This window comes from Chiloscyllium plagiosum, unplaced genomic scaffold (genome assembly GCF_037043375.1).
Source record: "Chiloscyllium plagiosum isolate Xiang-an unplaced genomic scaffold, Cpla_swu_hap1 HiC_scaffold_25, whole genome shotgun sequence".
NCBI classification, from domain to species: Eukaryota; Metazoa; Chordata; class Chondrichthyes; order Orectolobiformes; family Hemiscylliidae; genus Chiloscyllium; species Chiloscyllium plagiosum.
In genome coordinates, this window is record NW_028270163.1 from 47,672,026 (window position 1) to 47,688,158 (window position 16,133).

General features: G+C 42.0%; 1 protein-coding gene across 9 annotated transcripts in view; it reads left to right on the top strand.

The window, feature by feature from the left end:
- Positions 1-16,133, top strand: part of LOC122562232 (endonuclease V-like) — a 128,052-nt gene that overhangs the window by 38,758 nt on the left and 73,161 nt on the right. For all 9 annotated transcript variants that reach the window (XR_015761429.1, XR_015761430.1, XR_015761431.1 and 6 more), the window contains exon 5: positions 6,473-6,585. Coding sequence is in view for 6 of the 9 variants with exons in the window: in XM_088000703.1 (XP_087856829.1) it covers positions 6,473-6,585 (113 nt within the window). In the remaining 3 variants the exon portion in view is untranslated. The remainder of the gene's footprint in view (positions 1-6,472; positions 6,586-16,133) is intronic.

The following is a 16,133-nucleotide window of genomic DNA, read 5'->3' on the forward strand; positions in this document are numbered from 1 at the left end:
ACGGGAGGTCAGCATCACTGTGTAACATACCGGGAGGAGTGTACGGGAGGTCAGCATCACTGTGTAACAGACCGGGCGGAGTGTACGGGAGGTCAGCATCGCTGTGTAACAGACTGGGAGGAGTGTACGGGAGGACACCATCGCTCTGTAACTTACCGGGAGTAGCGTACGGGAGGTCAGCATCGCTGTGTAACAGACCGGGAGGCGTGTACGGGAGGTCAGCATCGCTGTGTAACCGACCGGGAGGAGTGTGCGGGAGGTCAGTATCGCTGTGTAACAGACCGGGAGGAGTGGGCGGGAAGTCGGTATCGCTGTGTCACAGACTGGGAGGAGTGTGTGGGAGGTCAGTATCGCTGTGCAACAGACCGGGAGGAGTGGGCGGGAGGTCGGTATCGCTGTGTAACAGACCGGGAGGAGTGTACGGGAGGTCAGCATCGCTGTGTAACAGACTGGGCGGAGTGTGCGGATGGTCAGTATCGCTGTGTAACAGACCGGGAGGAGTGTGCTGGAGGTCAGTATCGCTGTGTAACAGACCGGGAGGAGTGTGCGGGAGGTTAGCATCGCTGTGTAACAGACCGGGAGGAATGTGCGGGAGATCAGTATCGCTGTGTAACAGACCGTGAGGAGTGTATTAGAGGTCAGCATCGCCGTGTAACAGACTGGGAGGAGTGTGCGGGAGGTGAGTATCGTTGTGTAACAGACTGGGCGGAGTGTGCGGGAGGTCAGCATCGCTGTGTAGCCGACCTGGTAGAGTATGCGGATGGTCAGTATCGCTGTGTAACAGACTGGGAGGAGTGTACGGGAGGTCAATATCGCTGGGTAACAGACTGGGAGGAGTGTACAGGAGGGCAGTGTTACTGTGTAACACACTGGGAGGAGTGTGCAATGAGTCAGTATCACTGTAACAGACTGGGATGTGTGTGCAGCCGATCAGTATCGCTGTGTAACAGACTGGGAGGAATGTGCAACAGATCAGTATCACTGTATAACAGACTGGGAGGAGTGTGCAGCAGGTCAGTATCGCAGTGCAACAGACTGGGAGGAGTGTGCAGCAGGTCAGTATCGCTGTGCAACAGACCGGGAGGAGTGTGCAGCAGGTCAGTATCACTGTATAACAGACTGGGAGGAGTGTGCAGCAGGTCAGTATCACTGTGCAACAGACCGGGAGGAGTGTACAGGAGGTCAGTATCGCTGTGTAACAGACCCGGAGGAGTGCACGGGTGGTCAGTGTCGCTGTGTAACAGACTGGGGAGAGTGTACGGGAGGTCAGTGTCGCTGTGTAACAGACCAGGAGAAGTGTGCGGGAGGTCAGCATCGCTGTGTAACAGACTGGGAGGAATGTGTGGGAGGTCAAGTTTGGCTGTGTAACAGACCGGGAGGAATGTGCGGGAGGTCAGTATCCCTGTGTAACAGACCGGGAGGAGTGTGCGGGAGGTCAGTATCCCTGTGTAACAGACGGGGAGGAGTGTACGGGAGGTCAGCATCGCCGTGTAACAGACCGGGAGAAGTGTATGGGAGGTCAGTATCACTGTGTAACAGACCGGGAGGAGTGTGCGGGAGGTCTGCATCGCTGTGTAACAGAATGTGAGGAGTGTACGGGAGGTCAGTATCGCTGTGTAACAGACCGGGAGGAGTGTGCGGGAGGTCAGTGTCGCTGTGTAACAGACTGGTAGGAGAGTGCAGCATGTCTGCATCGCTGTGTAACAGAATGTGAGGAGTGTACGGGAGGTCAGTATCGCTGTGTAACAGACTGGGAGGAGTGTGCGGGAGGTCAGCATCGCTGTGTAACAGACTGGGCGGAGTGTGCGAGAGGTTAGCTTCGGTGTGTAACAGACCAGGAGGAATGTGCGGGAGGTCAGTATCCCTGTGTAACAGACTGGGAGGAATGTGCGGAGGTCAGTATCCCTGTGTAACAGGCCCTGAGGAGTGTACGGGAGGTCAGTATCGCTGTGTAACAAACCGGGAGGAGTGTACGGGAGGTCAGCATCGCTGTGTAACAGACCGGGAGGAATGTGCGGGAGGTCAGCATCGCTTTTTAACAGACTGGGAGGAGTGTACGGGAGGTCAGCATTGCTGTGTAACAGACCTGGAGGAGTGTATGGGAGGTCAGTATCGCTGTGTAACAGACCGGGAGGAGTGTACGGGAGGTCATTATCGCTGTGTAACAGACGGGGAGGAGTGTATGGGAGGTCATTATCGCTGTGTAACAGACTGGGAGGTGTGTGCGGGAGGTCGGTATCACTGTGAAACTGACTGGGAGGTGTGTGCGGGAGGTCAGTATCACTGTGTAACAGACTGGGGGGAGTGTTTGGGAGGTCAGTATCGCTGTGTAACAGACTGGGAGGAGTGTACGGGAGGTCAGTGTCACTGTGTAACAGACCGGGAGGAGTGTACAATGAGTCAATATCACTGTAACAGACTGGGAGGAGTATGCAGCCGGTCAGTATTGCTGTGTAACAGATCGGGAGTAATGTGCGGGAGGTTAGTTTCGCTGTGTGACAGACCGGGAGGAGTGTACGGGAGGTCAGCATCGCTGTGTTACAGACCGGGAAGAGTGTGCGGGAGGTCAGCATCGCTGTGTAACAGACCGGGAGGAGTGTACGGGAGGTCAGCATCGCTGTGTAACAGACCGGGAGGAGTGTACGGGAGGTCAGCATCGCTTTAAAACAGATCAGGAGGAGTGTGCTGCAGGTCAGTATCACTGTGTAACAGACTGGGAGGAGTGTGCAACAGATCAGTATCACTGTGGAGCAGACTGGGAGGAGTGTGCAGCAGGTCAGTTTGACTGAGACATCTGTTAGAAAAGACATGAAAGACGTTCTTTGGTCTGTCCGAAACGTGTTGGTCTTCCAGTTGAAGGAGTTGACCCTGACTGAGTGTTGCGGATGGAACCTTTCAAGGTCCAGGACTACATGCTGAGGGACGCGCTGAATCTTGGGGCATCTGCCACCAAAGCGCGGTGGGTAAAGACCACAGTGTAAGGTCTGCCTGCCAAAGAAGAACCCGGTGCCCACTCAGTAATTGGGCTCAGCTGACCCCTCAGCTGAACGCCAAGAGGCTGGATGGTTAACATACAGACTTGTAAATGCAAATGAGTCAGTCTGATCTCTGTATGTAAAGGCATGCAACGTGTACGTATGAATGGCATCACAAACTGTACAGATACCATAAGATTTCCATGAATAAAGTATGTTGTTGAAAAAAAATCTGTTGGAAAAGACCTATAGTAGAAGGGTAGCTGTGGTGGGAAATTAAGCTGTGGTAGAGAGCATCTTCAATTTTTGTGTCAAACAGAAAATATGACATCACAGGAAAGCAAGTAGATGATTGGTTCATGTCTCTGTTCATTGGTCAAGTGGTTTAAATCAGATGATATTACAGCTGAAGAATCTAGATATGTACATATTTAAACTATTAACATGCATTTGTATTAATTATAAATAATAGAGTTAGCTCCACAGGTGCAAGTGTACGTGGGAGCTGGTGAATGATGCTGCAGACGTGGTCCCCATGGATTGCATTGAGTATTGGCCTCAGAAGGAACTGTGGCTCAAAATTGATGAGCTGCATTTCAAGTCAGGATAACAGTGATTAGCACTGCTGCTTCACACCTCCCAGGTACCCAGGTTCGATTCAAGCCTGAGGTGACTTTTGTGGTGTTTGCGCATTCTTGTCTGTGTGGGTTTCCTCTGGGTGCTCCAGTTTCCTCCCGGAGTCTACAGATGTGCAGGTTAATTGAATTGGCCATGCTAAATGGCCCTATAGTGCCCAGGATTGTGCAGGCTAGATAGATTAGTTAAGGTTAATGCAGGGATACAGGGATAGGGTGAGGGATGCTCTTCAGAGGGTCACTGCAGACTCAGTAGGCTGAATGGCCTTTATCTGCACTTGTAAGGATTCTGAGATTTCGAAGTTGCGAACACTGCAGCATGTTGACTGGACCGCATATTTCATGAGACCGTCTGACCTCTTAAATTAATTACATCAAATTTTGTCTGCTGTCAAGGACAGGAGGGTATGCCTGCAAGTGAGGCAGACAATAGCATTGGAATTTAGTTTTGGAGGAGTCTCAACCATTACCTGTGTGTAATAAGTATGTGGTTCTTGCTTATGGTATGGACTGGAGCACAGACTGCAGGGAGGATAAGTGAACTGACTAAAATAAGATGGTACAGAGTGCCATTCATAGTTCATGACATTGGATATAAGTATTAGCATAGATTGACGATTAGTTAACACTGAAAACAGGCAGATGGGATTAATGGATCTTTTTCAAGTTGAAAAGATCACAGGTCTGTCTCCAGTTGGTGTTCATTATGGACCAATACTGATTGATCCATGAAGATGGGAATGGTCAATGGTAATCAATAGGAAGTTTCCTTGCCTTCTAATGCAACTGTCATAATGGAGGGACAGGATATAGTTCTTAGGGGACTGAAGGGATTAAGGGATATGGAAAAAACTTGGGAACAAGGTGCAGAGTTGAATGATCAGCCATGATTATATTTGAATGGCTTGCTAGAAGTTTCAGGGTGAAGTTAAGGGTCAAACACATTTTCCTGAGTTTTCTTTCCTTTTTCTGATGTGCCAGTGAAGAATGAAGCTTCGGAGCCTCGCCATCTTTGTTGACTGATCAGGACACGATGGGAAGAAAGGCCTCCATCTGCTGTAAATGTTTGAGTCTGAGATGTATTATTGTACAATGAAATTTTGGCAATTAGTGTTTTCTTTTGCTTATATTTTGTGTGGATTTTCCAAAATACCTTGGGGGGTTCTTCAATGTATTTTTCACAAATGCCAAAAAATAGTGTACACAGCATTTCTTCATAATTCCTCACACAATAATTTCTTTGTGCATTAAGAAAGTGTGCAGGACAATAGCTGAATTTTTTCCTATTTAAAGAAGAAATCATGGCTCATTCTCATCTCCTTGTGCCTCAGTAAGATATTGGCAGAGTTGTAGGATATAGTTACCAGCCTTCTGTTGTCGTCCGAGAATGCTGTGTGAACGAAAGACTTAAAGGAAGAGGCAAATAATTTCAAAATTGAAATCTTTGTAAAATTTATAAAAAGTGAAGGGAACACTTTTTCTACAGGTACAGTCTTTGTTTGAATAAGAAGGCAAGACTGTTGAAAGTACATTGCTTCTACAATAGTTTGTTTTCTAACCTTCAATCTTTTTAAACAATGGGCTCTGTATATCCACATTACTGTTAGGTTGACTGGTGCCATTCCCTCTGCAACTATAATTTTAGTTTGATCTACAGCAAATTCAAAGCTACCTGTTCTTGGGAAGCCACAAAGTTGGTTGGTGGAACTCCACAGAACTGATAAAATTAATTTATTTTTTAAAAGGTCAAAGATAATTTTTAGATGGATTTTTTTGTTTGCAATATGTCGAATGAAAGAGTTTTTTTGACAAAAAAGCAGCACCTTGGATTTTTTCTCTGTGCCAATTTGTAATCGTAAAAGCGAGAATTTCTCTATTTCTTATAAGAATAGTAGGTTAGTTGTGAGCAGACGTTTACAGTGACTCAGTCTCCTGTCATAGGTTTATGTCCACAGTGAGTTCATTTTTGCACATAAACCCAAATTGACTCATCTTCCGTTTACTGTTACTGCAAACCCCATGAGAACCACCTGACTGTGAAATGACTTGGCCAGGCTGGTTTTTAACACATTGGCAACTTGATGATCCAGTTTAATCCAAGAAATACCTGGACATAGTTAAATTTTGAAGGTGGCTAGATAGGTTGGAAAAAGTGTGCTTAAAAAGGTTTGTCTCTTTGGCTTTATAATGAGAGCTAAAGATATCAGAAAGAAGGAAATTATGCAAAATTATTATAAAACAGTGGTTAGGCCTTATCTGGAATATTAGGTGCCTTTATCGACACTACACTGAAGGTAGAATGGCTCGGTCTTGGAGAGAGTGCTGAAGAGATTTACCAAAGTGATACCTGGTTTGCAGCTTCTGTTATGGATAAGTTAGTGGATTGTGAAGCAGAGAAGGTTGAGAGAAGATTTAATGGAGATGTTCAAAACCTTGAGATGTTTTGATGGAATGAAAAAGATGAAATTGTTTCTAGTAGCTGAGGATCATTAACCAAGCGACAAAAATTTAAGTTAATTGGCAAAAGATAAGGAGAATTGCATTACGCAGTGAATTGTTATGTTCTGTTATGCCTGAAACAGTGGTGGAAGCAGATTCAATAATAACATACAAAAGTGAATATTTGAAGGAGGAAAATACTGCAGGGATGGGGAAAGGTGAGGAAAAAGATGGATTGTATCAGTCTTTTAAAAAAGCAAGCACAGATTGAATTACCTTCCCCTACTGCGTTATATGTATGTAATCAGTGCCTTGGTACATTCGAAAAGTAACATACAAATAGCAAAGGGTAGTTACACACAGACAGTATTCTACATAAATTATATGAGAATTTCTTATCTCTCTCTCATTTTTGGTTAACAGAATTCGGTGTGGCCTGTCACTTAGGTGTCCTTACAGATTTGCCCTGTGTAGGGGTTGCCAAGAACCTTTTGCATGTGAGTGGTCTGGAAGAGAAAGATTCACTAAAGGAAAAGGTATGAAAGAACTATTCAGCATGCACCTAGGAGTTTAGCTGCATTGAAATATCACATATCACTGAAGTTATATACCTGAAACCATCCATACAGGAGTTTCAATTTGAATTCAATCTGACTGTGGCATCATTTATAGTTACAAAAGCAATGCAGAAGAAAATAGTTCTTCAGTAAAGATGACAGCATTAGTACCCATAAAGTGCAATAAATCCAAATATTGAAGAGAGGACTTTAGCACAAACATTCATAAGATGATCACATTGCAGTTTTGCAGTTTATTTTGAGAGCATATTGAATGATGAAATCTGTGAGCATTCTTTACACTATGCCTGTGTCTGCAAACTCTAGAAATATTTCATAGATCCCCACAGATGTGATCCACATTACTCAGCTACAGGGTGCTCCCATTGCCAAGTACCATTTTGTTTTGAAATTCAGCATTGGTTGATGTACAAAAATAAAGCTTGCTCTGTTTTTGCATTGGTCTATAAGTATGTTTTCAGTTAGTACTGATAAAGGTATAGTCGCCTTAATCCCAGAGGATCATTGGGGTGCTCTTTCATTAGAGAGAGATGACAGTTTAACTTGAAGATCACCATGCCTCAGGTGAAAAGAGAGTTTGAAAAGGAGAGTCTGCCCTGGTACCATCAGCTAGTGCAGGAATTGAGCTCATGCTGTTGGTATCACAAACCAGAAGTGCAGCTAACTGACCCCCAAATAGAATCCATAAGTAATTATATTTTAATTTTTCCAATTTAGGTCATTGAATCCCAAAGTTAAATTAGCTACCAATTCACTGCTGTCTCAGATCTATTTTGAATGTTGAAGTAAATTTACACAATGACCCTTTACCTGCTGAACCTGAGTACTAGACTCAGAGTCATAGAGCACAGAAACAGACCCTTCGGTTCAACTCGTCCATACTGATCAAGTTTCCCAAGTTAATCTAATCCTACTTGCCTGCACTTGGCCCATATCCCTCTAAACCTTTCCTATTCATGTACCTGCCCAGATGTCTTTGAATTATTGTACCTGCATCTACCACTTGCTCTGGCAGTTTATTCCACACAGGGCCCACCTTCTGTCTGTGAAAAGGTTGCCTCTCAGGTCTCTTTAAAATTTTTCCTCCTGTCACCTTAAGAGTATGCCCCCTGGTTTTGAATGCCCCCACCATAGGGAAAAGGCCTTTGCTACTCGCGTATCTAGAACATAGAACAATACAGCACAGAACAGGCCCTTCAGCCCACGATGTTGTGCCGACCACTGATCCTCATATATGCACCCTCAAATTTCAGTGACAATTTTTATGCCCTCATGATTTTGTAAACCTCTGTCAGGTCATTCCTCAACGTCCTATGCTCCAGTGAAAAAAGTACCAGGCTATCCAGCCTCTCTCTCTCTAACTTGGACCCTCAAGTCCCTACAACATCCTTGTAAATCTTTTCTGAATCTCTTCCTATAACAGGGTGACAGAAAAGTAGTTTCACCAACATCCTGTACAACCTCAACATGACATCTCAACTCCTCTCTAAGGTCTGAGCAATGAAGGCAAGCATGCTAACACCTCCTTAACCACCCTGTCTAACTATGATGCAATGTTCAAGGAACTATTTACCTGAACCCTTGGGTCTCTGTTCGACAACTCTTTCCAAGGCCCTACATTGACTGTATAAATCCTGCCTTGTTTGTTTTACCAAAATGAAATACCTCACATTTATCCAAATTAAACTCCATTTGCCACTCCTCAGCCCATTGGCCCAATTGATCAATATCTCTTTGTAATCTTAGATAACCTTCTTCACTGTCGACTATACCATCAATCTTGGTGTTATCCACAAAGTTACTGATCATTCCTCCTAAATTCTTATCCAAATCATTTATAAAAATGATGAACAACAGTGAATCCAGCACCGATCCTTGCAGAACACCACTGGTCACAGACCTCCAGCATGAAAAACAACCCTCTACTACCATCTCCTTGAATCTTACCATCAAGCCAATTTTGTATCCAGTTGACAAGTTGTCCCTGAATCCCTAGGAGCAACTCCAACTGATGGAAAGTGTTTTCCTTTTGATCGGCTTTATGCCACAGTTGATCAATTGCTGCCTCATGTCAAGGACAACTACTCTTGCCTCACTTGTAGAATTCAGTTCCTAAAGCTGAAATGATATCTGGAACTAGGTCGCAATGATTAAACCAAAAATGAGCATTGGTGATCAAGTAATCATTAATCAAGTATCATTTGATTGCATAGTTGACAACAGTTTCCACCACTTGACTGATGATTGAGAATAGAAAAATAGTGATTGGATTTATCCTGTGTTTTATGGACAGGATGTTCCTAGACAAATTTCCATTCTGTTGGGTTCAGAAGATGTGTGTTATTGCCTAAGGATGATCCTAGTTCTGGAGTTCAGGTCTTCAGTACTGCAACTGGAATGTGGTCATAATCTATAGTTCATTGCTTTAGCAAAATGCTATTGTCTAACAGTTGGATTTGAATTAATTGTCTTTTCCCTAGGATGGGGGATTTCAAGACTAGAAGGCACATTTTTAAGGTGAGAGGAGAGAAATCTAAAAAAGACATGAGGCAAATCTATTACACTGAGGGTGGTTTGCATGTAGAATAAACCTCTTGAGCAAGCAGTGGATGTGGGTACAGTTACAATGTTTAAAAGACATTTGGACAAATACATGAATCGGAAAGGTTTGGAAGAATATGGGCCAGGAGCAGGCAGATGGGATTAGTTTAGTTTGGGATTATGTTTGGCATGGACTGGTTCGACTGAAGGGTCTATTTCCGTGCTGTATGACTGTATGATCACGTGAACGAACTTTAAGCAATATGACTAATGTAGAAGTTTTATCTTCAACTGTTTAGGCAGTAATTTGATAACATCAAAATTTGAACTGATTGGTAGAATTCAGCTTTGAAACGCTACAAAAGCTTATGTTTATGTCAAGTTAGATGTAAGAACTTTTTTTTTCCTGGAACACAGTGGATCTCACTGAAGATTCTGGTGAAAGGTCATCAACCTGAAATGTTAACATTTTCTCGGTCCTGGATGCTACCTGACTTGCTGTGTATTTCTAGTATTTTCTACGTTTATTTCAGGTTTTCAGCATCCAGTGTATTTTCCTTTTGTGCTTTCAACTTCATTTATACCACATGGTTTCTTATGACAACACAGGGGAAAACTGCTGCCAGTCTTTCAAGGAACAATACAGAGACCACCTATTGTGCATTATGGACAAAGTGTTAAAATAGGACCATTTCAGAAGCACTACACCTGCTCTCTGAAATTAGCGGATAGGTGCAATGATGTGAAAAATTACTTTGTATCACTGTAAGGTGGAAAAGGGTGAAAAATGTGTTGAAATCTGAGATTAGATTCCCAATGACACCAAGGTGAAGTTTGGCATTGCGGGATAATGTTACTTAAAAGAAGTTGTGGGCGGCACGGTGGCACAGTGGTTAGCACTGCTGCCTCACAGCGCCAGAGACCCGGGTTCAATTCCCGCCTCAGGCGACTAACTGTGTGGAGTTTGCACATTCTCCCCGTGTCAGCGTGGGTTTCCTCCGGGTGCTCCGGTTTCCTCCCACCATCCAAAGATGTGCAGGGTCAGGTGAATTGGCCATACTAAATTGCCTGTAGTGTTAGGTAAGGGGTAAATGTAGGGGTATGGGTGGGTTTCGCTTCGGTGGGACTGTGTGGACTTGTTGGGCCGAAGGGCCTGTTTCCACACTGTAATCTAATCTAAATCTAAATACATATTAATGAACCAAAACCTGCAACCCATTCAAAAAGATGAAAGACTTAACAGCAGTCTAGGCTTGTTCAATATATCATTTCAGTTACATGACACACACATCTTTCGCTATAAATTCTGTGTCTTATGATCCTGATCCACAGCCACCTGATGAAGGAGCAGCTGCCCGAAAGCTAGTGCTCCCAAATAAACCTCTTGGACTGTAACCTGGTAGTGTGTGATTTTTAACATTTGTGGTATAAGATAGACAGTTTCTTGAACAATAGGAGAATCAACGGTTACAAGGAAAGTTGCATGTTAGGAATGGTAGAGCAGACTTGAGGAGCCAGGCAGCCTATTCTTGATCCTATTTTTTATGGTCTTATGAAATAATTGTTGGTGAGTTTTGAGAAGATTTGTAGCTCAGTTTGAGGTTCTGAATGTAGGTTTGCTCACTGAGCTGGAAGGTTTGTTTTCAGATGTTTTGTCACCATACTAGGTAACATCTTCAGTGAGCCTCCGGATGAAGCACTGGTTCTATTTGTATGTTTGGGTTTCCTTAGGTTAGTGATGCCATTTCCTGCGGTTATGTCATTTCCTGTACTTTTTCTCAGGGGGTGTGGTCATTGTGTTTGTTGATAGAGTTCCAGTTGGAATGCCATGCTTCTCGAAATTCTTGTGCGTGTCTCTGTTTGGCTTGTCCTAGGATGGATGTGTTGTCCCAGTTGAAATGGTGTCCTTCCGTATCTGTATGTCAGGCAGAAAACTAGCCACCAGGATACATAAGTATCAACTAGCCACAAAAGGACATGACCCACTCTCACGAGTACCCTTACATACGGATGAGGAAGGACTCCACTTCGACTGGGACAACACATACATCCTAGGACAGGCCAAACAGAGACATGCACAAGAATTTCTAGAAGCATGGCATTCCAACTGAAACTCTATCAACCCAAGGAAACTCCAACATATAAATAGAAAGTGGGCTACACCACCAGTGCTTCATCCGGAGGCTCACTGAAGATGTTACCTAGTATGGAGATGAAACGTCTGAAAATAAACCTTCCAGCTCAGCAAGCAAACCTACATCTAGTAATTATTAGTCTAACTGAAATTAAATATTCTTACAACTAGTATTGATCCTTTTTTGAGAGTTAGCAATTAGGGAAGTTTTAACTGATACATTTTAAACCAGCAGATACACAAAATATTGGTAAGTGGCAAACAGAACTCAGTAATTCAATGTGAATGGACATAGCTGGAAACTAAGGATAAGTCAGCACATCATGCATTGGAAATATTAAAGAATTGGGGAGAGAATGTGAACATCTGTGTTTGATAAAGTAAATGAGCAGAGAACCTAATTTTAAGTCTGTGCAGGTGAATGGATTTTGATTGAGTTAAAATCTCATCTTTAGACTTGGGGTCTTAAGAGGTGTTCCAGTTTATTAAACTTCATGGAATTCTTTTTAAAGATTCTGCTGCCATGAGAAATTCAATGGATATATTAAGTGCAGTTAATGTTCCAAAATGCTGTTGGCAAGGTCCTTGCAATTCCCATCCTCCAAATGACTGTAAATGCACTGTAAATTTCAATTTTTAAGGCAGCAGTAGACAGATTCTTGACCACCAAGGAGATCTAAGAGTATGGGAGATATTTAGGAATGTGCAACTAAAACTCAGATCAACCATGATCATATTGAATGACGGAGCTGGCTCAAAGGGCCGAATGGCCTGCTCTTGTTCCTTATTTATACGTTCGATGAGATCTTACAAATGTAAATTAGTGAGTAAGTGTGTAAAATCTCCTAAGGGTACAGCATTACATTGATATGCATCATAGAGGTGTAATCTTAACAAAGTGTGATGAGTTAGAGTGAGGAGCAAAGATGTTTCCAACAGATAAACTTGAAAAATAGATTTAAATTTATGCTGTCATGTTGAGTACTTTGTCATCTCTCTTAACTTCTACTAAAATTTAATATAATAGTTTTATATGCAGAGTAACTTATGAACTGTTGTCAATGTTAGAGGCCTGACTCGTGCCTATCTACGGTTACAGATTGACCACCTGCATCCACCACACTACACAGTTTTCTTCAGAAGGAAATGCATTACATAACATATAAGACACATTCATTATTTATTTAAAGCATTGAGCTTATAATTTTTTTTTTGGTTGTGTGAATCACAATTAGTTAAACACAAGTTTAGAATATTAATAACCTGTGATACTTAGAAATAGGCCATTTAGCTCTAGTAGTCAAGTTTGGTGCTTATCCTGCATATAGGCAGACCTCTGAATCTGATTTGCCCAGCCTGTAACCATATGCTATTATTTCCTTTACTTAATCTATTCTTAAATAATGACATGGTTTCTGTTTCACTCGTTAATTTGAGAACCTGAAGAAGGGCATGTGCCCGAAACGTCGAATCTCCTGTTCCCTAGATGCTGCCTGACCTGCTGTGCTGTTCCAGCAATAAAGTTTCAATTTGAGAACCATGTCATGTTTGCTAAAATGTTTGTCCATTCAAGTATCTAATGTTATCCTCTACCTTTGGACGACCTGTTATACCTTCAATTTTATTATCATCTACAAATTGGACACCATTTCCTCTCGTCATAGGCCCAAATCATTGAAGAACACAATTGCTAGAAATCACCCCACAACGAACCCTGCTGAGCACGAGTACCCACTCCGAACCTTTGAGAAACTGATTTTGACATTTGTTTCTTCCCCTAACCAGTTTGGTCCCTTAATACTTTAACTCCTAATTGAGACCAATTGTTTCCTATACATTAATTTGTCAAAGGCTTTCTAAGCATCCACTAAATATTGCATTACTGTATTTCACCATCCATAACATCTGCCACCATCTCGCAGAGCTCTTGCTTGGCTTCCTCAAGCTCAACTATCCTTTCTGAAATTCATGTTGACTACTTTAAATTATTTTCTCTTTGGTTAAGTTTTTAGTAATTGCATCTTTAGTTAATGATTCAAGTTTTCTTTCTGCCACAGATGTTAAATTAATTGACCCATTGTCGCCTGGGTTAACTTTCTTTGGAAAAAGGATACCATATTACATTGGTTACTTTCCTCTTCTCCCAGGCCATAACAGCCTCCATGCTGTGTTGTTATGCCAGTTTCCATCAACTGTTTTGCTGTTGGATAGGACCTTTATAAAATGAAATAATCTGATGCTGAGGCTGATTAAGAAGGAGGTAGTAATAAGTAGCTCTGAATAAACCTTTTCTACAACACCTTTAACTAAATAAAAAGGATGTATAGATGAAAGAGGAAGTATATATGCTTTAAATGATCAAGATTTACAAAGTACCTGCCAATTTTCGTCCTCAAGCGACCTTGTAATAAGACCTTGTGTTTTATTTTCTGTGTTACGTCCAGTAATGAGTTTCCTTACAAGCCCGTTGGCAGGAATGTTTAATTTAGTCATTGCTGAGGAGTAACAATACCTCTGAGCTGTTGATTACAAAATCACTTTTGTTCATAAATTTACTGTCAAACAGTAAGTCCTTACTTTAGGATCATTTTTGCAGCAAGGAAAATGGAAGGGGAAAGTAGGTTACAGCAAAAAGAATTCTTAAAATTTCAGTCGCCATCTCATCCAGAATCCAATGTATCACTTAGATGAAGCCACTTCAACTTTAATAATCTTTAAGTCTGGTGAATAAAAAGATTATTCTTTTTATGTTGCCATGGTGAACAAACTTTAAGGCATAACAATGCACTTTTGTGCATTTTCACTTTCCCTTTCTTCTCACTGTCTTGTCTGATAATTTAAAGTACTTGTCACATCTTAGAACCATAGAATAGAATGAATCCATTCAACCCATTGATTTTTGTCAATGTTTTTCAGTAGCACTTAAGTTCGGTAGTCCCATTTCCCTACTCTTTCCTCATACGCCCACATTTTTGTTTCTCAAGCACTTATCCAACTTGCTTTTGAAGGTGACAATTGAACCAATTTCCAGCACACTATATCAGGAAGGAGCAGGGGCATATTGTTTGTGCACTTGATAGCTTACATTTTGTGGATTGCCATCTGATGACAAATACTAAAGATCAAGTGTAGTATTAAAGAAATAAATTTCATAGTTCTTTAAGTTCCCCATATATTATGTTTTACTCAGTATTACCTCTTCTATTGTTGTGGCCCTTTACATGCTGCTTTCCTGGTCTTAATTAGGTTAGGTTAGTTGTCAAGGGTAACACTGGAATTTTTCTTATATTGGAATGTAAGAGGAAGTTTTGAATTAGATTCACCAGGTCACTCATTCATCTTATCAACTAAGCATTTGAAGACCAGTTGTGACAGACACCAAAGAACAATTTGTTTCTTGTGGAGAAACAATTTGTACTTTCATTGTTTCCTTACCAGGCCACATTTGTCTTAACTACTTGTTTAACTTTTTTAGTTATTATACCACAGGAGTATTGCTTTCCTCCCCCATGGCCATGATGCAACTTCTTGCCCTGTCATTGCAAATCCCACCAATCCTAATTAGTTTTCTTCTCTTATTTAGAGCCAGATCCAAACTGGTAGCGATATAGTTTTGTTAGCAGACTAGCAATCCAGGGACTTGGCGTAATTATCTAGAAACGTTAATTAAAATCCCACCAGAACAGGTGGGAAATTTAAATGTGATTAATTAAATGAATTTAGAATTAAACTGTTTGTGTCAGTCGTATCACTTTAGTAGCAATAATGGTGATCATGAAACTTTTGGATCATTGTAAAAGCCCATCTGAATTACTAACATCCTTTCGGGATGGAAATACGATCTGGCCTGTATGTAATCCCCATAACTGCCTTTTGAAATAGCTTAGAAGACACTGAGTTGTATAAAACCACAGCAAAGAATTATACGAATAAAACTGGATAGACCCACCCCCCCTCTCCATCATCGACCTAGGTACTGCATACAACAAAGGCACACCCATTACAGTCAGCCCTTCAAAGTCCTTCTCACTAATATCAAAGCTTCTGTGCCACATTAGGGAAAGCTATTCAGTATTAACCAAGCAACAGCTTGGTAAAGTCACACACATAATCAAGCTTACAGGTAATGTCTCTGACTTCTCCATCATCATCGCTGGTTGTGTCCTGTCCCATATCCATCAGACGTGGTGGTACTGTGCTATACGGGGTCCAGAGTGAATGGCTGTGGGACTTACCAAGATTGATTCTGGAACCCATGGCATCGGGTCCTAGAGGGTCAAGAAAGCCTTTTGCTGATTATTACCACGCTGCTCACTTTGATGAATCAGTACTCCTCACATGTTAAACATCACTTGGAAGAGAAACTGAAGGGCGTAACTGAACATACTATGGGTGGGTGCTCATAGTGACTTGGGTACACCACTACCAGTTGAACAAGCTGAATTCTGTAGGACATGTCTGTCAGACTGGCCTTTTCGCAGATTGTGAAAGGCATGAAGGTATTAGTGAGACTTTGTGAGACATTAGCAGAATTATATTGTACCAGAACCTGTAACTTAATGGCCTGGCATATCGCTCACTCTAACATTATCATCCACTGGTGGAACAGTTAGTGTAGAAGAATATGCTAAAAACACACAAGGTGAAGCAACAGGACTACATGGATGCTGTGCAATGGAAGCAATAGAAGACAGGCAGAGCTAAATGAGCACAGCCAGTCGATAAGATCAAAATTTTGCAGGTTAGCCACATTGAGTCATGACTATGGTTGACAATTAAATAACTAACCAAAACAGGAGACTCATAATACCCATCTTCGGTGATGTGAGTT